The sequence below is a fragment of the Salvelinus alpinus genome, chromosome 18 (genome assembly GCF_045679555.1).
Source record: "Salvelinus alpinus chromosome 18, SLU_Salpinus.1, whole genome shotgun sequence".
Lineage (NCBI taxonomy): Eukaryota > Metazoa > Chordata > Actinopteri > Salmoniformes > Salmonidae > Salvelinus > Salvelinus alpinus.
Genome location: NC_092103.1, coordinates 28,320,181 through 28,345,754, shown reverse-complemented (window position 1 = coordinate 28,345,754; position 25,574 = coordinate 28,320,181). Strand labels below are relative to the sequence as shown.

Genomic DNA, 25,574 nt, shown 5'->3' with positions numbered 1-25,574 from the left:
AACGGCATTTCATTGAATTACTATAGCGGCAGCGAACGGCCTTTCATTAAATTACTATAGCGGCAGCGAACGGCCTATCATTAAATTACTATAGCGGCAGCGAACGGCCTTTCATTAAATTACTATAGCGGCAGCGAACGGCCTTTCATTAAATTACTATAGCGGCAGTGAACGGCCTTTCATTAAATTACTATAGCGGCAGCGAACGGCCTTTCATTGAATTACTATAGCGGCAGCGAACGGCCTTTCATTAAATTACTATAGCGGCAGCGAACGGCCTTTCATTGAATTACTATAGCGGCCACGAACGGCCTTTCATTGAATTACTATAGCGGCAGCGAACGGCCTTTCATTGAATTACTATAGCGGCAGCGAACGGCCTTTCATTAAATTACTATAGCGGCAGCGAACGGCCTTTCATTGAATTACTATAGCGGCAGCGAACGGCCTTTCATTAAATTACTATAGCGGCAGCGAACGGCCTTTCATTAAATTACTATAGCGGCAGCGAACGGCCTTTCATTAAATTACTATAGCGGCAGCGAACGGCCTTTCATTAAATTACTATAGCGGCAGCGAACGGCCTTTCATTGAATTACTATAGCGGCAGCGAACGGCCTTTCATTAAATTACTATAGCGGCAGCGAACGGCCTTTCATTGAATTACTATAGCGGCCACGAACGGCCTTTCATTGAATTACTATAGCGGCCACGAACGGCCTTTCATTGAATTACTATAGCAGCCGCGAACGGCCTTTCATTAAGTTACTATAGCGGCCACGAACGGCCTTTCATTGAATTACTATAGCGGCCGCGAACAGCCTTTCATTGAATTACTATAGCGGCCGCGAACGGCCTTTCATTGAATTACTATAGCGGCCGCGAACGGCCTTTCATTGAATTACTATAGCGGCCGCGAACGGCCTTTTATTAAATTACTATAGCGGCCGCGAACGGCCTTTCATTGAATTACTATAGCGGCCGCGAACAGCCTTTCATTGAATTACTATAGCGGCCGCGAACGGCATTTCATTGAATTACTATAGCGGCCGCGAACAGCCTTTCATTGAATTACTATAGCGGCCGCGAACGGCATTTCATTGAATTACTATAGCGGCCACGAACGGCCTTTCATTGAATTACTATAGCGGCCGCGAACGGCCTTTCATTGAATTACTATAGCGGCCGTGAACGGCCTTTCATTAAATTACTATAGCGGCCACGAACGGCCTTTCATTGAATTACTATAGCGGCCGCGAACGGCCTTTCATTGAATTACTATAGCGGCCGCGAACGGCCTTTTATTAAATTACTATAGCGGCCACAAACGGCCTTTCATTGAATTACTATAGCGGCCGCGAACAGCCTTTCATTGAATTACTATAGCGGCCGCGAACGGCATTTCATTGAATTACTATAGTGGTCGCGAACTGCCTTGTTTTTCTAACAATAATATCAGTGTTAATAATCACAGAATTGACTTGCAAACAACAGGTTGTCATATTCGTGTGGCTGTTGTTGTCAACCAGAAAAAGATCATGCTGTCATTTGTCTTTTTTTCCACTTCATTACTCAAAATGACGGCGCCGAAGCAGGCACGACTTTTCACTGTGAAAGAGGCTGCATTTATGTTGGTTGGTGATAAGGATTCGAACACATACTTGCACAATGAAAAGCGGTGATGTCAAGGTGAGTGAAATATGTAAACAGCAGATATATGCCTGGTGTTGTCGATGTTTGATGCTGTGAAAATTTGGGAACAGCTCTCAGATTAGCACGTCCTGTCATGATCACTTAGTTGGTACAGGCAAGCACATCAGCGGTGGAGCTCAAATGATTGCTCTCGGTCTCATGGAAATAGTTGCAGTGTTTAGCTGTATTTTGTCTTGTTTCTACTGATGTAATTAAAAGATGGAAACGGCCCAAGCTGCTTGCTAGCCCGTCAGGCAAGGAAAGTTGTGTGTAGTGGTAAATTTTAATCGTCAACCTCAGCTGTCACTTTCACTAGCTATCCATACAGACATCCAGCGAACTAGCCACCAAAATGAGTAGAGTAATTTGTGTTTGTCTGCTTAGGTTATGGTTTGTCAGGTTTGCTAGGTGCAGATATTCATAGGCTATACATTGCCTTGTTTTCCTATTATTTGACAGCTTAGCTGTTGTGTTAAGGTAGATGCCCATGCAGTGGAGCTCATATTGTCACGCCCTGACCGTAGAGATCCTTTTTATGTCTCTATTTTGGTTGGTCAGGGCGTGAGTTTGGGTGGGCATTCTATGTCTGGTGTTCTATGTTGTCCTTGTTTTGTATTTCTGTGTGTTTGGCCTGGTATGGTTCTCAATCAGAGGCAGCTGTCTATCGTTGTCTCTGACTGAGAATCATACTTAGGTAGCCTGTTCCCACCTGTGTTTGTGGGTGTTTGTTTCCTGTTTAGTGTTTGTTTCACCTTTCAGTTTGTCATGTTTGTTGTTTTGTCAAGTGTTGCCTATTTTATTAAATAGTATGAACACTTACCACACTGCACATATGATATTGAGTTGGATATTTAATTACATAGCCAGCTAACAAGGTGCTTGTTTTGTCCTGTTTCTACAGATGCAATTAAATTTGGAAACTGTCCCATCTTCGTAACTAATCAGCTAACATTGAAGAAATCTCTAGTTGAGAGTTGATTGGGGCGAAAGAGAGAGCGGGAGAGGGCGGGAGAGTGTGGAATGGGAGGCGTGTAACTGTAAAACACAATTTATTATGGGAATCCCTAAGAGGTGATTAATAGGAAAAGGTTGAGAGAAAGAAAGAGAGAGACAGTGTGAGAGGGAGAGAGAGATTATGTTCCTGACTACAATGGTATCCTATTTGTTGCTCCTCTCCTCTCCCTCTGTTCCTCTAGGTCAGTGAAAGTGAGGGAAGTGATGTGGAGAATCAGGGCTTAGCAGCAAAAGGCAGGGAGGAAGAGGAGTTAGAGATGACTGGAGTGAGAGATGTGGAGCGAGGCAGGAGGAATGGAGCAAGAGGAGTAGAGGGAGAGAGGAAGAGGAGAGTGAAAAGGATCAAGAAGGGGAACAGGGAGAGGAGGAGGGAGTGGAGGAAGCAGAAGCTAGGATATGCATATGCATGGTAGAAAACACTCTAAAATTTCCAAAACTGTTCAAATAATCTCTGTGAGTATAACAGAACTGATATGGCAGGTGAAAACGTGAGGAAAATCCATCCAGTAAGTGGGATATTTTTGATGTGGGAACTTTTCAATTGAATGCCTACACAGTATGTATTGGGATAGGACCCAGATTGCAGTTCCTATGGCTTCCACTAGATGTCAACAGTCTTTAGACATTGTTTCAGGCTTGTATTCTGAAAAATGAGGAAGATGAGACCATTTTCTAAGTGGACTGTAGAATGAACCAGAGCTGTTTTGCGCACATGACCGATTGCGCGCCTTTCGTTGTTTTTCCTTTCTATTGAAGACGCTATTGTCCGGTTAAAATATGATAAATTATTTAGACAATAGACAACCTGAGGATTAATTATAAACATCGTTTGACATGTTTCGACGAACTTTACAGGTACTATTAGGATGTTTTCGTCTGCATGTCGTGACCGCCTTTGAGCCAGTGGATTACTGAACAAAACGCGCCAACAAAACTGAGTTTTTGGGACATAAAGAGGGGACTTTATCGAACAAAACGAACATTTATTGTTTAGCTGGGACTCTTGTGACTGCAACCATATGAAGATCATCAAAGGTAAGTGATTAATTTTATCGCTATTTCTGACTTTTGTAATTCCGTTACTTGGTTGTAAAATGTTTGCATGCTTTTGTAAGCGGGGCGCTGTCCTCAGATAATCGCATGGTATGCTTTCGCCGTAAAGCCTTTTTGAAATCTGACACAGCGGCTGGATTAACAAGAAGTTAATCTTTAAACCGATGTATAACAGTTGTATTTTTATGAATGTTTAATTTGACTATTTCTGTATTTTGAATTTGGCGCTCTGCAATTTCACCGGATGTTGGCCAGCTAGCGTCCCACCTGCCCATAAGAAGTTAACTTCTTGCAACTATAGGGGGTGCTGTTCCGCATTAGCATTTTTTGGTCTCCAAATTAAACTGCCTCGTGCTCAATTCTTGATCGTACAATATGCATATTATTGTTATTATTGGATAGAAAACACTTTCTAGTTTCTATAGCCGTTGGAATTTTGTCTCTGAGTGGTACAGAACTACTTCTACAGCACTTTTCCTGACAGGGAGTCAGATTTCAGAAATTTTCACCCCTGATCTGGGATCGGTTTTAAGGTGCCAGTAGATGCTATGGAGAAACCGACACTGCCTACGTCTTCCTCTGGGTGTCAGTACGTCATCACGCTTTGAATGGAGTCGATTGCACAATCAGAGCCACTATAAAACAAGAAGACGTGGAAGTACAGTCCTTTCCCTTCGCGCGTTTTACGCAAGATGAACATCGGACTTGCCTCTTTCCAAATGGTTGTTTAGACAGTGATATTTCTCCGGTCATGTTTTTAGTCGTTATAGTTGTTAAAAACATCATAATGTAGTTAATTTGAACCGTTTTATAGCAATTTATATCCGTTTAGTGCGATTTTGAGGAATTTCTTTGTCGTGCACTCTGAAACTTTGGGCACGTTTCGGGGTCCCGTTCGATCGTTAGTGGATATTTCGAAGGACAGAGGACATCTATCGACCAAAAGAAGATTAGACCCAAGAAAGGATACATTGCCCAAGAATCTGATGGAAAATCACCTCATAGTAAGGAATATTTAATATGATAAATCGTTGTTCTGTCGAAATATTTTAAACGCATATTACGCCATTTTGTTTGTTATAGCTTCTCTTGGCGAACGCTGTATAAGAAAGTAAGGATAATTTTAGAAATGTAAATCAGCGATTGCATTAAGAACTAATTTGTCTTTCGATTCCTGTCAACCCTGTATTTTTTAGTCAAGTATATGATTAGCTTTCGATTAAACTAGATCACTCTGAAAGATGACGTCCGACATTTTGAGGCTTGATTTCCTAGTATTTTCATTGTGTAACCACGGTTTTGTATGGCTAAATATGCACATTTTCGAACAAACTGTATATGTATGTTGTAAAATGATGTTACAGGAGTGTCATCGGAAGAATTCTGAGAAGGTTAGTGAAAAAATTAATATATTTTGGCGATGATTACGTTATAGCTCTCTTTGGCTTGAATCGATGCTCTGGTAACGTTTTCACATGTGGTATGCTAACTTATCGATTTATTGTGTTTTCGCTGTAAAACGCTTAGAAGATCTGAAATATTGTCTGGAATCACAAGATCTGGGTCTTTCCATTGCTATGCTTTGTCTATTCTTATGAAATGTTTTATTAAGAGTAAATTGGTCATACACGTTGCTCTCTATAGTAATTCTAGTCGTGTTGTGATGGTCGGTGCAATTGTAAACTGTGATTTCTACCTGAAATATGCACTTTTTTCTAACAAAACCTATCCTATACCATAAATATGTTATCAGACTGTCATCTGATGAGGTTTTTTATAGGTTATTGGCTATCAATATCTTAGTTTAGCCGAATTGGTGATAGCTACTGGTGGAGAGAAAAAATGGTGGACAAAGAAATTGTGTATTTTGCTAACGTGTTTAGCTAATAGATTTACATATTTTGTCTTCCCTGTAAAACATTTTAAAAATCTGAAATGGTGGCTTTATTCACAAGATCTGTATCTTTCATCTGGTGTCTTGGACTTGTGATTTAATGATATTTAGATGCTACTATCTACTTGTGAAGCTATGCTAGCTATGCTAATCAGTGTGTGGGGGGGGGTGGGGGGTGATCCCGGACCCGGGGTAGAGGCTCGTGAAAGGTTAACTTCTCTAGGATAGGGGGCAGCATTTTCACATTTGGATGAAAAGCATACCCAAATTCAACTGCCAGCTACTCATCCCCAGAAGATAAGATATGCATATTATTAGTAGATTTGGATAGAAAACACTCTGGAGTTTCTAAAACTGTTTGAATCATGTCTGTGAGTATAACATAACATATTTAGCAGGCGAAACACCGAGGACAAACCGTTCAGATTCTTTTATTTTGTGGTCACTCTCTTTTCAATGGATTTTTCATTGGGAATCCAGATTTCTAATTGACCTTCTTGCAGTTCCTACCGCTTCCACTGGATGTCAACAGTCTTGATAAATTGGTTGAGGGTTTTTCCTTTGTGTAATGAAGAAGTAGCCCTGTTCAGAACAAGAGTCGAGTGAAGTGAACTTTTTGTTTGAGGCGCGTAACCTGAAAGCATGCTACAGTTTGTTTTAATCATGCTACAGTTTGATATATATCGTCGGAATTAATCGAACAAAAGGACCATTTCTGATGTTTATGGGACATATTGGAGTGCCAACAACAGAAGCTCGTCAAAGGTAAGGCATGAATTATATTTTTATTTCTGCGTTTTGTGTCGCGCCTGTAGGGTTGAAATATGTCTCTCTCTTTGTTTACAATGTTGCTATCCTCAGAAAATAGCATCGTTTGCTTTCGCCGAAAAGCCTATTTGAATTCTGACATGTTGGCTGGATTCACAACCAGTTTAGCTTTAATTTGGTATCTTTCATGTGTGATTTAATGAAAGTTCGATTTTTATAGTATTTTATTTGAATTTGGCGCTCTGCATGTTCTCTGGCGTTTGGCCAAGTGAGACAGTAGCGTCCCGCCTAAACTCAGATTTTTGGATATAAATATGAACTTTACCGAACAAAACAAACATGTATTGTGTAACATGAAGTCCTATGAGTGTCATCTGATGAAGATAATCAAAGGTTAGTGATTAATTTTAACTCTATTTCTGCTTTTTGTTACTCCTCTCTTTGGCTGGAAAAATGGCTGTGTTTTCCTGTGGCTATGTACTGACCTAACATAATCGCAAGGTATGCTTTCGCCGTAAATCCTTTTTGAAATCAGACACTTTGGCTGGATCAACGAGAAGTTTATCTTTAAAATGGTGTATAATACTTGTATGTTTGAGGAATTTTAATTATGAGATTTCTGTTGTTTTGAATTTGGCGCCCTGCAATTTCACTGGCTGTTGGTTAGGTGGGACGCTACCGTCCCACATATCCCAGAGAAGTTAACATTTAAAATGGTCAAAAGAAGAGGAATCTCGGTCGACCAAGATCATTTTTTTGTCGGGGCCAGTCCTTCATTGATTAAATAATCTCCTAACTTTCTTTGCCACACAGAGGTTCTATGACTGTAGGGCCCCTTTGATGACTTGTGATTGGCCGATAACAACAAGCTAAGCGCCACTCTCATGAAAAGCATACTGTACTGTCTTTGTCAGCAGCATACCATTTCTTCTCTATTAGAATCAGCTGTGAAGGGCTGCTTGAATACAGAGGGGAGACGAAGTTGTGCTGTTGTTTCTTTGCATTTCTGCCTTGCTCCGGTGCTAGGAATACTGTCGGCGTAAATGTGTCAACATGTTTGAGGTGTTGGGAGCTGCATAGGCCATTATTGTTGAGCAGTGGCAACATACTGTCAACATTTTATCCACAATTCTCTGTCCATCGCCATTGTGATCTCCTCTGAAGCCAAAATGTTCCCAAAATGGAGATTTAAACGATGGAGGATCCTCCAATTCTAGCTTAAAAGCGACCCCACCACTCGCCATCGTACCCCACTGGGCACAGACGTCAATTTAACGTTTATTCCACTTTGGAAATGACGTCGAAACAACGTTGATTCAACCAATGTGTGCCCAGTGGGACACAGTGCCCGGCTGCGACTCAAAAGGATAGTTTGAAATGCGGCAGTTAAGATCCACATTTTTATTACAACGTGCACATAGGCTCTAGTTGTTTTAACTTCTTTCAGCTAGGGGGCAGAATTTTTATGTTTGGAAAAATTGCTGTTTCTCAGGTCCAGATGCTAGAATATGCATATAATTGACAGATTAGGATAGAAAACACTCTAAAGTTTCCAAAACTGTCAAAATATTGTCTGTGAGTATAACAGAACTGATTTTGCAGGCGAAAACCTGAGGAAATCCAAACCGGAAGTGCCTTTTATTTGGAAAAATCCCTGTTCCGTTGCCTGCCCCTCCTCCATTTAACAGAATAGCCTAATATCTCAGATTTACTCAAGAGTCAATGGCATACAACGCAGCATACCATAGCCATAGCCTATAGGCCTAGCGTTTTTTATATGTATTCATTTGGGTTCACAGTGCAGACCGAAAGCAGGTCCCTGTAACGAACGGTTCGGTACCAATATGTGTAATGTTACAGAACTTCAAAAAAATATGCATTTTAAACAATTTCACCTGCGTTATACACTGCTCAAAAAAATAAAGGGAACACTTAAACAACATAATGTAACTCCAAGTCAATCACACTTCTGTGAAATCAAACTGTCCACTTAGGAAGCAACACTGATTGACAATACATTTCACATGCTGTTGTGCAAATGGAATAGACAAAAGGTGGAAATTATAGGCAAATAGCAAGACACCCCCAATAAAGGAGTGGTTCTGCAGGTGGTGACCACAGACCACTTCTCAGTTCCTATGCTTCCTGGCTGATGTTTTGGTCGCTTTTCAATGCTGGCGGTGCTTTCACTCTAGTGGTAGAATGAGACGGAGTCTACAACCCACACAAGTGGCTCAGGTAGTGCAGCTCATCCAGGATGGCACATCAATGCGAGCTGTGGCAAGAAGGTTTGCTGTGTCTGTCAGCGTAGTGTCCAGAGCATGGAGGCGCTACCAGGAGACAGGCCAGTACATCAGGAGACGTGGAGGAGGCCGTAGGAGGGCAACAACCCAGCAGCAGGACCGCTACCTCCGCCTTTGTGCAAGGAGGAGCAGGAGGAGCACTGCCAGAGCCCTGCAAAATGACCTCCAGCAGGCCACAAATGTGCATGTGTCTGCTCAAACGGTCAGAAACAGACTCCATGAGGGTGGTATGAGGGCCCGATGTCCACAGGTGGGGGTTGTGCTTACAGCCCAACACCGTACAGGACGTTTGGCATTTGCCAGAGAACACCAAGATTGGCAAATTCGCCACTGGCGCCCTGTGCTCTTCACAGATGAAAGCAGGTTCACACTGAGCACATGAGCACGTGACAGACATGACAGAGTCTGGAGACGCCGTGGAGAACGTTCTGCTGCCTGCAACATCCTGCAGCATGACCGGTTTGGGGGTGGGTCAGTCATGGTGTGGGGTGGCATTTCTTTGGGGGGCCGCACAGCCCTCCATGTGCTCACCAGAGGTAGCCTGACTGCCATTAGGTACCGAGATGAGATCCTCAGACCCCTTGTGAGACCATATGCTGGTGCAGTTGGCCCTGGGTTCTTTCTAATGCAAGACAATGCTAGACCTCATGTGGCTGGAGTGTGTCAGCAGTTCCTGCAAGAGGAAGGCATTGATGCTATGGACTGGCCCGCCCGTTCCCCAGACCTGAATCCAATTGAGCACATCTGGGACAACATGGCTCGCTCCATCCACCAACGCCACGTTGCACCAGACTGTCCAGGAGTTGGCGGATGCTTTTGTCCAGGTCTGGGAGGAGATCCCTCAGGAGACCATCCGCCACCTCATCAGGAGCATGCCCAGGCGTTGTAGGGAGGTCATACAGGCACGTGGAGGCCACACACACTACTGAGCCTCATTTTGGCTTGTTTTAAGGACATTACATCAAAGTTGGATCAGCCTGTAGTGTGGTTTTCCACTTTAATTTTGAGTGTGACTCCAAATCCAGACCTCCATGGGTTGATAAATTTGATTTCCATTGATAATTTTTGTGTGATTTTGTAGTCAGCACATTCAACTATGTAAAGAAAAAAGTATTTAATAAGAATGTTTCATTCATTCAGATCTAGGATGTGTTATTTTAGTGTTCCCTTTATTTTTTTGAGCAGTGTATATATACTTATAATCATGAAATCACAAGTGAAATATACCAAAACACAGCTTAGCTTGTTGTTAATCCACCTATCGTGTCAGATTTTGAAAATATTCTTTACAGCGAAAGCAATCCAAGCGTTTGTGAGTTTATCAATCACTAGACAAAACAGTACGAACAGCTAGCCTCAAATTAGCTTGGTCACGAATGTCAGAAAAGCAATAAATTGAATTGCTTACCTTTGATAATCTTTGGATGTTTGCACTCACGAGACTCGAATTACACAATAAATGTTCTTTTTGTTTGATAAAGATTAGTTTTATAACCAAAAACCGCCATTTGGTTTGCGCGTTATGTTCAGAAAACCACAGGCTCGTTCCGGTCCTGAAAGGCAGACGAAAATTCCAAAAAGTATCCGTAATGTTCGTAGAAACATGTCAAACGTTTTTTATAATCAATCTTCAGGTTGTTTTTAACATACATAAATCGATAATATTTCAACCGGACGGTAACCTATTCAATACTACAGAGAAAGAAAATGTTGAGCTACATCTCTCGCGTGCAGGAACCAATCAAAGACACCTGACGCGTTTTGAAAAATCTTGCTCATTTTTCAAAATAAAAGCTTGAAACTATGTCTAAAGCCTGGTCACAGCCTGAGGAAGCCATTGGAAAAGGAATCTGGTTGATACCCCATTAAATGGAGGAGGAGCAGGCAACGGAACAGGGATTTTTCCAACTAAAAGGCACTTCCGGGTTGGATTTCCTCAGGTTTTCGCCTGCAAAATCAGTTTTGTTATACTCACAGACAATATTTGATAGTTTTGGAAACTTTGGAGTGTTTTCTATCCTAATCTGTCAATTATATGCATATTCTAGCATCTGGACCTGAGAAATAGTCCGTTTACCTTGTGAAAGTTATTTTTCCAAACATAAAAATTCTGCCCCCTAGACGAAAGAAGTTAATAAGGGCCGATTTCAAGTTTTCATAACAATCGGTAATCGGCATTTTTGGACGTTGATTATGGCCGATTACATTGCATTCCATGAGGAAGCTGCGTGACAGGCTGAGCACCTGTTACGCGAGTGCAGCAAGGAGCCAAGGTAAGTTGCTAGCTAGCATTAAACTTATCTTATAAAAAACAATCAATCTTCACATAATTACTAGTTAACTACAGATGGTTTATGATATTACTAGGTTAACTAGCTTGTCCTGCGTCGCATATAATCAATGCGGTGCCTGTACATTTATCGAATCACAGCCTACTTCGCAAAACGGGGGAGGATTTAACAAAAGCGCAGTCGCGAAAAAAGCACAATTGTTGCACGAATGTACCTAACCATAAACATCAATGCCTTTCTTAAAATCAATACACAGAAGTATATATTTTTTAAACCTTTTATATTTAGCTAAAAGAAATCCAGGTTAGCAGGCAATATTAACTAGGGAAATTGTGTCACTTCTCTTGCGTTCATTGCACGCAGAGCCAGGGTATATGCAACAGTTTGGGTCACCTGGCTCTTTGAGACCTAATTTGCCAGAATTTTACATAATTATGACATAACAATGAAGGTTGTGCAATGTAACAGTAATATTTAGACTTAGGGTTGCCGCCCGTTCGATAAAATACGGAACAGTTCCGTATTTCACTGAAAGAATAAACATTTTGTTTTCGAAATGATCGTTTCTGGATTTGACCATATTAATGGCTCAAATTTCTGTGTTTATTATATTATAATTAAGTCTACGATTTGATAGAGGAGTCTGACTGAGCGGTGGTAGGCGGCAGCAAGCTCGTAAGCATTCATTCAAACTTTACTGTGTTTTCCAGCAGCTCTTAGCAATGCTTGCTCACAGCGCTGTTTATGACTTCAAGCCTATCAACTCCTGAGATTAGGCTGGCAATACTAAAGTGCCTATTAGAACATCCAATAGACAAAGGTATATGAAATACAAATGGTATAGAGAGAAATAGTCGACGCGTCATAATTCCTATAATAACTACAACCTAAAACTTAACTGGGAATATTGAAGAATTGGGAATATTGAACCACCAGCTTTCATATGTTCTCATGTTCTGAGCAAGGAACTCAAACTTTAGCATTTTTACATGGCACATATTGCACTTTTACTTTCTTCTCCAACACTGTGTTTTTGCATTATTTAAACCAAATTGAGCATGTTTCATTATTTATTTGAGACTAAATAGATTTTATTTATGTATTATATTAAGTTAAAATAAAAGTGTTCATTGTTCATTCAGTATTGTTGTAATTGTCATTATTACAAATATATACATAAAAATCGGTCGATTAATCGGTATCAGCTTTTTTTGGTACTCCAATAATCGGTATCGTAATTGAAAAATCCTAATCGGTCGACCTCTAATGTGAAGTCACTTGCAGGCACCTCCACACACACTAGATGAGGCATTACCCTAGTTATTTTATGAGCCTCATTTACCTACAATATGAAAACACAGTGTTCTGTCTCTCTCTCAGTCCAGACATGAGGAAGAAACACCTTACGGAGTCAAACCAGGTCATCATTGCAATAGGGAATACACAAGATCTTTCCAGTAATAACCTAATAACCTCCATTGCCATCAACATCCTGCCATCATTCTTACCCAAGTTTTTCCATAAAAACAAAGGACAGTATACTCTTCACACAGTACAAATCAGTCCACATTCAGCCAAATGTTTATACATTTGTCATAACATAATTAGCATTAGCCTACCCAATAACAATATAGTCCTCATAATGAGTGAAACACCCTTCTGTAACACCAAAGCAATAGCCTGATTGTGAGTAACTGTGAGTCTTATTTGCACCGGTTAGTCCTGCCCTGTCCTAGCCTGCTCAGATGTTCTGTGGTCTCTGACTCAAACACACACACTATGACAGAGAGATTGAGAAGACAGACATAGGGGGGTGGAGAGATAAAGAGAGAGAGATAGAGTGGGAGATAAAGAGAGAAGCAGGAGCGGATAGTTTTTATATAAAGCGTGCCCTAGCACTTACAATAACGATGATGATAGTAGTGATAGTAGGAGCTGCCCTAAAGGAGGAGCTTTACCATCCACCCCCATAGGCACTGGTCTTTGTTACTAGAATGTTGATTGTCCTTTCTTGTCATCATGGTAGCCATTCAAATGATAACATTTAAACTAAGTTTGCTGAACTGCATGACTCAAGTGTGGTGGACCCATACCCCATTATCCAACTATAACCATGGACTCCCCTCCACCTAGCAAGAACTGGATTGTCAGGGCAGGGGCCAGGCCTGATCATATTACAGGCCTGGGACTGTGGAGTTTAGAGCAACAGATGTTTATTTCACTTTTGATCATTATCCATTTCACTTGCTTTGGCAATGTATGTTCCCCATGCCAATAAAACCCTTTGAATAGAATTGAGAGAGAGGGGGACAGACGACATGTGGTTGGGTGACCCTGACATGCATGTTTGATCTCACCAGCCCATGGACACAGTGTGTGTGTGTGTATACAGTAATGTACAGTAATACCAGCTGAAACAAAAATTGTAAACACAGTAAAGAGTGTCAGGAGTTTCTCCAGGCATTCTCCTTCATGTGAAACACTAAATACTCTTCATTGTGAGACCAGAATGATGATAATATGATGGCATGAAATCAATTCTCTTGTGTTATTCAAAATTTATGGCAGCTATGTTGTAATGTTAGTGATGCAGAACAGTTGAGGATTAATGTAGCTACACTTGTTATTTTTGTCTGGAGACTGGTTGTTCACAACGTTTAGCTATTCCCCAATAAAACATGGGTGCTGAGAGACCGGAGTGAAGTTTAATTTACCTCTTGGAGACGTTTCTTGGCCCTCTGGAGAGCATCCTCATACCCCTTCTGTCTCAGCTCACTCAAACTCTCATAGTACTCTTCTGAGTCATCACTCTCCGTAAAAAGCACCTGGGCAAGGATCTTCCAGCCGCAGGTGTCTAGAGCATGGCCCAGGTACACCTGTAGTTGGTAACACAGGGCATCCGTTTCCCGTTGGGACACCTCCGGGGCCCCGAATAGCACGGTCCACATGCCCACCGGCTCCTCAGGGAAGGGGGGCAGACAGGGCTCCAGGTCCGAGTTGACCGCGCAGAGTTGAACGTGGGCTGCCCGGACGTCCTGGAAGGAGAATAGCCCGGCCCAGCTGTAGCCCTCTCGGCTGCTGTCCGACTCCTCTCCGTCGCCTTCATCCGGGGAGCGAGGCAAACTAGGGACATCCGCTGGTTCCAGGACCTCAATGTCGGTCACCTTGCAGGACACGATGTCCCAAGACCCCAGTGTTTTGATAACACTCTCGGCTGGCCTTGACGAGGCACCCACCGCAGCCGTTCTCTCTCGAATGGGGCTCTTTGTCGTTTTTTCTTCTTTCGGGCTGACGTTAGATCTAACTTTAACCAATGTGGAGATGTCATCTTTCCTTTTGGTAGGACTTTTTAGTGGAGTTTTGTGTTTGTCTGCCTCGGGGGCTAGTTTGACGGTGACGGGGGATACGAGGTCGCATTCGACAGTTTCCAATAGCGAATCTCGAAATGCTGTCCGTTTCTGTACTGTTCTATTGTGGCAGGTTATGGCGAACTTTCCCTCGATCTCGTTCCAAGCAACGATGAAAATGAATTTGTGTCTTTCCTTTTCGTCGAAAACATTTGGTCGAACGGCCACCCAGTCCGACTCTACAGAATCCTCCATCATGAATGACATCTCATCCAGCCAGTAAAAACGGAGCTAGTGAGCTCACACACAAATACCCCTTTTTACAGTTCTCCGTTGAAGCTAAAAAGGCTAGCTAGCTAGCTACGTTAACCAAAAAGATTACAGAAAACCAGCCGTGGCTAGCTTTGTGTATAAGCTTGGAGTTGATTACCCTCTGAACGTAAAAAGCTCGCCTACATCCATAAGAACAAAACAGACACGAAAAGCGTAAGAGTCTAATTATTATCGTAAATTGGCATGCTTGTCATCTCTCCACCTGCCTCGCTCACCAGCCTGCTACATGCGCTGGATGGCTCCCTTTGTGCGACTACAGACAATGCAGAGCCGCGGTTCCCATCGTCACGTGTGAGGATCTGTTTACAAGCAGTGAAACGGTTGAGAGCTGCTGTGCTGTCAAACCCGGGGGGGATTTTCTGAACAAACCACTTTTCTGAAATGTTCGGAAATACTGTCTTTACTGTTTCTAGATTGTTAATAGTCCAAAGACAACCGGTGGATATTGTCCATGAGCTGTCCCTCTGTTCCATCCGATAAATTGTTGTTTTGATGTCGCATCTTTACCTCTTTCAAACGTTTTTCTTCCAACTGCGAAGTGCTGTGACGTAGTTCTGCACGAGGACCTAAACATCTGCACGTGGGACACGCAGTGGACGTGGTGACGCAGAAATGAACAACAACAAAAAGTCAAATGTAGCCTACAAATCCCTATTTATTTTAATCAAATCACTTTTAATATAAACCTTTATTAATGTGTTATAAATCATGCATAACACAACTAGTACTTGCCCTGGCAAGTAATCATTTGTGCTCATACAACTTTCACTCTGTCAATGTAGCATATAGACCTGCATTGAACTAATACATAAAATAATAACAAAAGCACCATGACATAAAAGGGTCATAGCAACAAGCATGGTGGTGACAATTTGTTAAATAATCAAATGATACATTTTTCATTAACTTCAGACCATTTGTTGCCAGTGACAGAATCAACTGAATGGTTAGGTTACTCTCATTTGATGTTTTGAGGACTCACCGTTGAACATCTGTTTTGTTTATTTGGGAGGTGTTTAAATGACAGACGTTTCCACTTTTCTTTATTTTATTCTTTATTTAACTAGGAAAGTCAGTTAGGAGCACATTCTTATTTACAATGACGGCCTGTCAAAAGGCCTTCTGCGCGGACGGGGGCTGGGATTAAAAATAAAAATATAGGACAAAACACACATCACGACAAGAGCGACACGACATAAAGAGAGACCTAAGACAACATAGCATGGAAGCAACACATAACACAGCATGGTAGCAACACCACATGACAACAAATGTTAGCAATACAACATGGTAGCAAAACAAAACAAGGTACAAACAAACTTTTAGCCATTAAGCTACAATATATTTTGTAAATCATGAATTAATTCGTTTTTACTTGCTGCTTTTGCCTTTGAAACAGTCATTGTTTGTTATGATGATACTGAAGCCTACTCGGGATGATAGTGGGCCACATGGCCCAACACTGCCACCTACAGATGATAGTTTATTTCACAGTAGTATACTACAAGGTTATTTCCATTTTGTCCACTTGATGGCATACTTTGTCTCTAAAATGTATGCAGCCAAACTGCTTTAGTATACTCAAAACCAAGCAGTCACACTATATAGCACAGTTACATAGAGATAGCCTACCATGTAAAAATTGCATCATTCTGAAAACTAAAAGATACATTTCCTGGAGGAATGTTTGTTTTTGTGAACGGGTGGCAGGTAGCCTAGTGGTTAGGAGCTTTGGGGCCAGTAACTGAAAGGTTGCTGATTCGAATCGCTGACGCTACTAGGTAAAGAAATCTGACGATGAGCCCTTCAGCAAGGCACTTATCCAGAGCGACTTACAGGCGCAATTAGGGTTAAGAGCGTCTGCTAAATCATGTTTTCCTATACTCAGTCCTGGATTTTTGATATTCCTGCAGGATATGGTAATTACTGCAGGAATGAGAATTACCTTAATTCGTCAAGTATATTTACACACTCAGAATTTTACTTGGTAATATGGTGCTGCTAGTGACAGACAACATTTAGAGACAAGAACTCTAAGGCAGCGTTTCCCAATCTCGGTCCACGTTTTGGTTTTTACCCTAGCACTACACCTCTGATTCAACTAATCATCAAGCTTTTATCATTTGAATCAGCTGTGTAGTGTTAGGGCCAAAAAACAAAACGCGCACTCCTTGGGGTCCCGAGGACCGAGTTTGGGAAACGCTGCTCTAAGGACTCTAAGTCTTCATACCACAATGACTACCGCCCCATAGCACTCACACCTGTAATCATCAAGTGCTTTGAGAGGCTTGTTATGGCACACATCAACTCCATCATCCCAGACCCACTCCAATTTGCATACCACCCCAACAGATCCATAAACGAGGCAGTCTCAATTGCACTCCATTACCGGCCTCACCCCCCTAAATAAGAGGAATACTGTTCAACACCAGTGTCCCCTCCAAGCTCGACACAAAGCTTAGGACCCTGGGACTGAACCCCTTCCTCTGCAACTGGATCCTGGACTTTCTGATGGTCTGACCCCAGGTGCTGGTAGGCAACATCACCTCTGCCACGCTGACCCTCAACACGTGGGCCCCACAGGGGTGCGTACTTAGTGCCCTCCTGTACTCCCTGTTCACTGCTTAAGTATAGCAATAGTACCGCCCTCGATCTCATGGTGCTGCAGAGGGTGGTGTGGACAACCCAGTACATCACTGGGGCCAAGATCCCTGCCATCCAGGACCTCTCAAGCGGTGTGAAAGGAAGGCCCGGAAAATGGCTAGACTCCAACCACCTAAGCCATAGACTGTTCTCTCTGCTTCCACACAGCAAGCGGTATCCGTGCGTCAAGTCTCTATGCACACTCACAGGGCCCTACACACTACGTACACTGATACTCCAACACACATTCACTCCATCCATCATTTGCTCACACACACACATGCATTTCTACATACAATCACAAACACTGCTGCTACTCTGTTTATCATATATCCTGATGCCTTGTCACCTTACCCCTATACATACTGTATCTATCAATCCCTGCACATTGTAAATATGGTACGGGAACTGACCCTGTATATAGTGTACTTTGATATTTCTAGATCGTGTGTTGGTTCTACCTTGTTATTTATAGTGTTACATAGTTATTGATTACTGCATTGTTGGGGTTAGCACTAGCAAGAAAGGCACTGTACCTGACATTAAAACTAAAATACAGACAGGAATTTACATACATTAAATACAAAATAGGTAGGAACTGAGCCGTAAGGGAATGAGCAATGGATATACTAATATTTACAAAGGATGTACAAATTTACAGTGTCACAATGCACAGATGAACGGAGTGCAAATGCAGTTGTTTTATGTGCAGTTCAGAGAATGCTTAATGTGCATATTACATTCCCTATGAACGAGATGGCCGGTTGGTGAGGGCCCCAGCCGGTGAAAGAAACTGTTCAGATGATTGAATATTTCTGCAGGACATTTTTTGTAAGGGTAGAATGACTGCTTTTTAGTACTCATTTGTATTGAATCATTTCTATTTTGATGTCACAATTTACTGTAATTGTTCATTAACACTTGGTTCTTTTTTATTTCAGAAAACATTTGCATGTCTAATGTTATGATAAGAAATACAATAAAAAGTCAAACATTAAGGTCACGTGGAAGTTTATTAAATAAAACAGTATTGAAGTCAATACTTCCATTTGGTAAGACAATATTTGGCACTAGATTTTGTGTTCAGAACTAGGCTACATTCTTCACCAGAGCTAACATTGTGTTCACAGTAGTTTTGTTAACACTTTATAAGCTTAGGTTTCGATTGCACCAGGGATGTATTCATTATCTCTTGCAACGGAAACTGTTAAAAAAAAAAAAATGATGAAGCAAGCAGAACAAAACCTAACTGAATTTGTCCAATAGAAACTTGTTTTGTTGCCAAATGTTGTTTGGAGTAAACAGTTGTTGCTAAATGTTTTGCAACAGGCTCCGCGTAATGACTACACCCCAGATCAACAGCACACTCTGGAGACGTGTGGACACGACAGCAGCTTTTTAGTTTGTTTCACTAACACCACACATCACTGGCTTGATGACTCCTGTAACATTCTGTCCAAGTAAAGCACATATCAAGTTTGAAATGAGAAATCTATAACATGTTACTTCAATTATTACAGAAGAGTATACGATGGTGCTACACTATGTACAGGTGGTGCAAATCTAAATGACAATAAAAATAACTTTTGGTTGACAAAAAGATGGTCCTAGAAATCAGGAGAATAAGACTTTATCTGATAATTTTTGGTATGTAAACTCGGAATATGTGTGAGCTCTTCCCTCTGCCTTTCTCACACAATACACCTACCACGAGTAGAGAACAGCGTCCTCCTGGCTGGTTTTCCTCCAGGGGCTCCACCTCCCTCCTTACCCAGGAGGAATGATCAGTGGCTGGCCTTTGCCTTCTCAAACAGGGGCTTGAGCTCGTCCAGGCTGGTGGCCTCCTTGTGCTGCATCAGGTCGGCATGGCCTTTGGTGACACCCCAGCTGTCAGGGGTGGACATGGAGGGACACTTGGGACGCCCGGATGCTGGCTTCAGCTTCTCCCAGTAGTCTTGGCGGGCCCTGCGGGAAGAGAAGGATGGTCATATGTATACGCCAAACGTAGTTATAAGCTGGTACTAAAATGTTACAGTACTATGTAACCTCATGTGTTTTATAGTACCGATTAGAGTTAAATAATTTAACTCTTGTAATTTTGGACTGGAGTCATATACTGGCATTCCTTCATGGTTCCTGGTATCTTATTAATTTGTACCCTTGTGGTGTATACGGTCTCGTTACCTGGCACGGACCCAGGGCTTGGTGTGCATCTCCAAGCCAGCACCCCAGTTGCCGTGCTTGACGGAGGCAGCGGGCAGGTAGCCTCTCTCTGTGGCCAGCTCCTCAGCCACAGCCCTGATGTGGTAGGGCTCGAAGCCACAGCAGCCACCGATGAAACGGATGCCAACGTTGAAGGCCTCTCTGGCGTACTTGTGCATGTCCCACCTGGTCAGAATCCTGGGCTCCAGACCTGGGGGAGAGAAATGTAGTCAGAAAGAGGGAGTTGAGGGGGGGAAAGAGGGAGGCAAGAAAGGAAGAAAAAGAACACAACTAGGGGGCAGGAGAGAGATTGTGATGGAGATGTTATCGTGTGTGTACCGAAGGGGAATTCTGGTAGGTCGATGAATCCCTGGCAGTTGCAGTCAGGCGTGTGGTAGCCCAGAGGCTGCACCATGTAATGGGCCTTCAGCCCTGCCCTCTCCACTCCCTCTTTCATCATCTTCACAGTCTTCACACAGGTCATGGGGTCAAAGTGGCAGTTGATGCCAACAATATTGGCTCCTATAAGCAGATAAAGTGAGTTGACAGTTAGACAATATCACTATTGACACCGTTTTTGGTTTTACTATCCTTGTGGGGGATCAGAAGTCCTCACAAGGATAGTAAAACAAGGAGGGACCCCACAAGGAAAAGGCTATTTTAGGCTTACAATTAGGGTTAAGGAAAAAGAGTCCAACCTCGAATTTCTTGGTCCCCACAAGGATAGTAAAACAAACATGTGTGCACATCTAATGGTTAAATTAAGTCCCATACCAGCTTTGACCAGCTTGACAGCACAATCCTCAGGGCTGACACCGTTGAGGTCTCCATCAGGGCCGATGCACAGGGAGGCACATACTGGCTTCCCGGACGTTTTCAGCACCTGCACGGCCCACTCTGCCTCCTCCACATGCTCAAAGTACTGCACAAACACACAGATGGGGTGAATAAGTGAAGACCAAAAACACAGCATTGTCCAAGTGAGGATCCATTGAACATAGAAACGGTCAGGTCAAAATGAGACGTACAGTACCAGTATGTTGTGTATAAGAAAATGTGCTATACGCATGTACAACATCACATTCCTACCTCTGCAATCATGAAATCCACATTCTTCTTGACAAAGACATTGAGCTGCTTCTTGAAGATACCCTTGACCTCGGCCTCGCTCTTGCAGCTCAGGTAAGAGGGGGTCTGGGAGACCCCACCTGCCACCATCGCGTCACCCTCATTGGCCACCTCTCTGGCCAGGTCACAGGCAGCCTCGTTGATTTGCGCACCCTGGTGTCAAAGCAGCCATTGATTAGTGTACAACCTTATTGATGTAGTTTGAGGTCCAGTACAATGTATTTTATATCACAATTGTGAAACCTGCAAAGTAGGCTAAACACCACATTGGGAAATAAAGTGGAGCTGAACAGAACAGGCGTTGAGAAACATATAGTAAACTGATTTACAGGTAGATTAATTTATATAAGCTCTTTCAGTCATTGGTCAATCTTGCTTAGAAATGCTTGGCTAAAAGGTAATTACAGTAGCATGGGTCTGGCATGCTTATTCATTCCCCCCTGAGCTTTCCCAACAGAGCAGACAGATACTCACTGTGAAGCGCTGAGCATTACCCCTGTTCTCCAGCTTATCGTCGCTGGCGTAGAAGGTAAAGGTCTGCATGACATTTGACCCCGCCCGCAGGAACTCACGGTGCAGCTGTCGCACTGGAAGTAAGAGCAATCGGCTTTTGGCTAAGTATTTACAACTTCAACTTAATGCCCTCAGCCTCGTCTGGTTAAAACGTGCACTGTAAAAAGTAACTAGTAGTGTCTACTCCAACAGTCAGTAGAACTCTAAGCATAAAAGTGGTACCAACTCATGTCAATAAGATTTATCACTTAATGTTTGAGTACCGTTAACAAATTAGGTTATAGAGTAAATAACCATTTACTTGTGTTCTGCTAATCTAAAGTAGAGTTCACAAGTTATGATTATTCAATATTTTACAGTCAGTCCAACGTTCATAAAATAAGTTGTTATTACTTGATTGTATTATGTTTGTCTTTACTTAAAATAAAGTAGTCAGAGATTGATATTTGAGTAAAACAATGACATGTATGTGTTGTGCTGTAATAGTTACACTTTTTTGCAAGTTAAGAATATTTAGTGCCACATGGCTCTGTTTTGGGGGGATTTGGGGTAATTCAACATTTCAATACGTATACATTGTTTAAGAGTGTTAATAAGGAAACGCATTTCTAAAATAGTATTAAGCAGTTTGTTGTGCTATGATGTGTAATTGATAATGAACAATATCAAAACCGTTGTGAAAACTGACATTCAATAATGAGACAACCCATTCCCACAATCAGCAAGGTAATGTGCCCCACTCGTCATAACAGAAGCTAATGCAGCATATTGTAATGCTTACAGCTCTACCACCAGTTACTGTTCGAGAAATGAGCACGGTGCCCAAGAATGCCTGGCAAGGGGGGTTCAAGTGGCAAGTCTTCAAACGCATAAAACAATGTTAGGCTAAACATTAAGACACCGCTGAAAATGAGTAATCAGAACTACTTACACTAGAAAAACATCTACTTAAAGTACTAACCTTTTTTAGGGACACTATGTTCACTGCAACAAATATTAATGTTCAAGTAACTTCAATCGTTATAGCTCAGAATACATAAAGTTCATAAGACAAAAAACGATTTACAACTTAAAAATATAACAGTATTTCCACAAAAATGTTGTTAGCGGAACTAACTACTTTACAGTGTGCGTCTGGTGGACAAGTTGTAGGCGAGAGGCTACGCGAACTGCTATGCATTATGGCTGATGCATGGTCCAGGCCAGGTAGCCAAGCAATTAGATAAGCGCGCTCATTTTACCAGCCTCAGGATGCTCTGCGGCGGCCTCAGGAGTCCAGGGACCCGCCTTCACGTATCCCCTCTTCTCCAGGGCGAAGACGAAGCCCCCATCCCCGATGACAATTTCGCCTGCATCCAGGCGCTCCAGAATGTTCTGCACAAACATTGCGTAATTAGTTGGTCATTCTCCAAGTATGAAATATGCACGCTTAATTAATATACGCATAACAGCTCCCTGGATGAAATAAGCAAGCCGTAAACTAGGGTCAGTGCTATCAGGAGTCCTTGGGACGTGCCTTCCGTAAACCCCAACCCTTATCCATTTTAACATTTCAACTTCAGTGGGTTAGGGACCCTTAAACTTAGCCGTGTTACCCAAATTAGTACTACACAGTTGATTCAGACTATCAACTCATACACCAAAACTCCTAGGGCCGTGTTTGGGAAACGCTTCTCTAAAACAAAGTTACAGAATATAGTTAAAGTAGAAGTCACAATTGTTCCATCAAACACGGTTTTTTGGTGAATTTTTTATAGTTATAAAAACTTACGCATTATACCAAAGAACTTCTCAATAGTTGAAGCAATACATAGCACATCTGCAAAGGTTCTGCAAAAGACTGCATGCATTTGGATACAGCCAATGACGTTCATTCATATTAATTCGCCACTTACCCTCTTAGCTCCAGCGGGTGCCATGATCATTGGTGATTGCAGTTGTATTTTAGATCCACCTTCTCAACCAAACGCTTCGGCTAGATTTGGTGTTTGATGCAGTGAAACGTCTGCCTTTATAAGCCAAAAGAGAGGTGTGGTGCGCAGTGATGTCACACACAGATCCGCCTGCTCCTGCTTCTTACACATGGCGCTTTCATGACAACTGGGAATTCGGGGAAAAACGGTGTCAAATCATGACGTCAATGATCCCCAGGTTGGAAACTCAGAGCTCTAGAAAGAGGCCCCAGTTCATTAATTGGAATTCCGAGTTGGATGACAGTCCAAAACTATTTTTCATGTCGCTCGTTTTTTTCCGAGTTCCCAATTGTTTTGAACGTACTGAAGTCAGAAGTCGGAGACATCAGCAGATGTCACAACTTACTATACATAAACCAAGCCTACAACCCAAATAGCAAGCAATGCAGATGTATAAGTTCCCAGTTGTTTTGAACACAGCATAGATCTCTTTTTTCTCTGCATCTATAAATGCAAATGTAGCACAAAGAACACTTGTTATTTTACCTAGTGCATGTTTACTTAAAAGAAAGATGCATACAGGGCAATGTGCAATAGCTTATCATGGTTGTTTGTAACTTCAGTGAAGGCCCACAGCACAGATATTTAGCATGGGTCAATCAATATGTGCAATAGCTCTTTCCATTATGACTTGGAATTACAGTTTTCTAAGTAATGTGTGACCACCAAAAAATAGGATCACATTTTATACATTTTATTCCAGAGCCTTCAGATATAAAGTGGGACCTCTTTTGCCAAGACTAACATGTGTTCAGTGTTTGTGCAGAAATATGTTTCTTTGTCTGTTTTTGTTAGATTGATTAATATTATTCTTAAACTCATCCAATCTGTTAAGAAAAAAATACACAAATAACTGCAAAATCAGATGGGGGGGGGGGGGTGGTACTGACGTATGGGCAGTCTGGTACGTGGAGCTGCCACAGGGCTCACCAGGCTGGGGAGACATACAGGAGGCCTGGTTCTGGCAGCAGGCACAGGACTCACCAGGCTGGGGAGACATACAGGAGTTTTAGTTCTGGGCGCAGGCACAGGACTCACCAGGCTGGAGAGACATACAGGATGCTTTGTCCTTGGCAGAGGCACCGGATACACTGGGCCGTGGAGGCGCACTGGAGGTCTCGAGCTTGGAGCCTGCACAACCCATCCTGGCTGGATGGTTATCTTCACACTGCACATGCGGGGCGCTGGCACAGGACGCACTGGGCTGTGCAGACGCACCGGAGACACTGTGCGTAGAGCCGGCGCAGGATATACTGGGCCGAGGAGGCGCACTGGAGGTCTGGAGAGCAGGGCTGGCACAACCCGTCCTGGCTGGATGCTCACCCTAGCCCGGCAGATGCGGGGAGCTGGGATGTAGCGCACCGGGCTGTGAACGCGCACTGGAGACACCCTGCGCTCCAACGCATAACACGGTGCCTGACCAGTATGACGCTCGCAAGCACGAGGAGTTGGCTCAGGTCTCCAACCTAACTCAGCCAATCTCCTCGTGTGCCCCCCAATTTTTTTTTGGGGGGGGCTGCCTCTCGGGCTTCCTTGCTAGCCGTGTTCCCTCGTAACGCCGGGCCCCTTTACTCGCTGCCTCCGCCTTCCTCAATGCTTCCACCTGCTCCCACAGCAGGCGATCCCTTCCGGCCAGGATCTCCTCCCATGTCCAGGATCCCTTGCCGTCCAGGATGTCCTCCCATGTCCAGTCCTCCTGAAAACGCTGCTCCCCCTTACCACGCTGCTTGGTCCTTTGGTGGTGGGAAGTTCTGTCACGGCCGTCAAAGGAAGTAGACCAAGGTGCAGCATGGTGAGCGTACATTTTCTTTTTATTTGTTAAAATGTCGCCAACAAAACAATAAATAACAAAAACGACCGTGAAGCTTACAGGGCATAAGTGCCACTAACAAAGTCAACTTCCCACAACAATAGACAGCTGTCCCTGATTGAGAACGATACCCGGCCAAAACATAGAAATACAAAAACATAGAATGCCCACCCCAAATCACACCCTGACCAAACAAAATAGAGACATAAAAAGGTTCTCTAAGGTCAGGGCGTGACAATGTGTGGATACACACATACACACACACATACACGCACACTTTTAGAAACATATGGTTAAGTTATGGTTAAACTCCCTGTTTTGTAACAATAGTACCAATAGCATTCATCAACAGATACAACCTGAATGCAGGTCAGTTGTTCCAGGGGGTTTCTAGGGGTTGTACTTATATAATAGTAGATGATACTGTAAGTCTGTGTGTGTCTCAAATGGCTCCCTATTGAGCTCTCGTCAAATTTGGGATGCAACTCTATGTCCCTCCATGGCCTGTTCAGACTGGATCCAATACATCAGACCAGCAGGGACTGATAAAAACAGCACATAACCTCCTGTGTCAATCCAGGAGCCCTTGTGAAATGTGCTACACCAATTG

The 25,574-nt window shown here is 42.8% G+C and overlaps 2 protein-coding genes across 3 annotated transcripts in view; both read right to left on the bottom strand.

Annotated features, from left to right (window-relative positions):
* Positions 1-18,216, bottom strand: part of LOC139544143 (junction-mediating and -regulatory protein-like) — a 73,026-nt gene extending 54,810 nt beyond the window's left edge. The window contains exon 1 of the mRNA XM_071350936.1: positions 13,730-18,216. Coding sequence (XP_071207037.1) covers positions 13,730-14,629 — 900 coding nt within the window. The 5' untranslated portion in view covers positions 14,630-18,216. The remainder of the gene's footprint in view (positions 1-13,729) is intronic.
* Positions 18,217-18,332: 116 nt separating this feature from the next.
* On the bottom strand, positions 18,333-23,208 carry LOC139544145 (betaine--homocysteine S-methyltransferase 1-like). 2 transcript variants are annotated; one of them, XR_011668809.1, is made up of 9 exons: positions 23,077-23,208; positions 22,423-22,555; positions 21,143-21,255; positions 20,630-20,821; positions 20,315-20,462; positions 19,880-20,062; positions 19,523-19,751; positions 19,047-19,303; positions 18,333-18,790 (listed from the first exon to the last, which is right to left on the bottom strand). XR_011668809.1 is itself a non-coding variant. In XM_071350940.1 (8 exons), exons 1-8 carry the CDS (start codon positions 23,104-23,106, stop codon positions 19,123-19,125), a joined length of 1,209 nt encoding a protein of 402 aa, XP_071207041.1. In that variant the 5' UTR covers positions 23,107-23,208; the 3' UTR covers positions 18,333-19,122. The 2 variants fall into 2 exon arrangements, 1 of the variants encoding a protein (XP_071207041.1); XM_071350940.1 differs by having other exon boundaries at positions 18,333-19,303.
* Between the last annotated feature and the right edge of the window lie 2,366 nt (positions 23,209-25,574).

Excerpts from the sequence above, each read along its gene's own strand:
- LOC139544145 (XM_071350940.1), bottom strand. The coding sequence starts at position 23,106 with ATGATCATGGCACCCGCTGGAGCTAAGAGG. Across the intron at positions 20,063-20,314 it reads TGTCAAGCTGGTCAAAGCTG|GAGCCAATATTGTTGGCATC; the intron begins GTATGGGACTTA and ends ATCTGCTTATAG. Across the intron at positions 19,752-19,879 it reads CCTACCAGAATTCCCCTTCG|GTCTGGAGCCCAGGATTCTG; the intron begins GTACACACACGA and ends TCTCTCCCCCAG.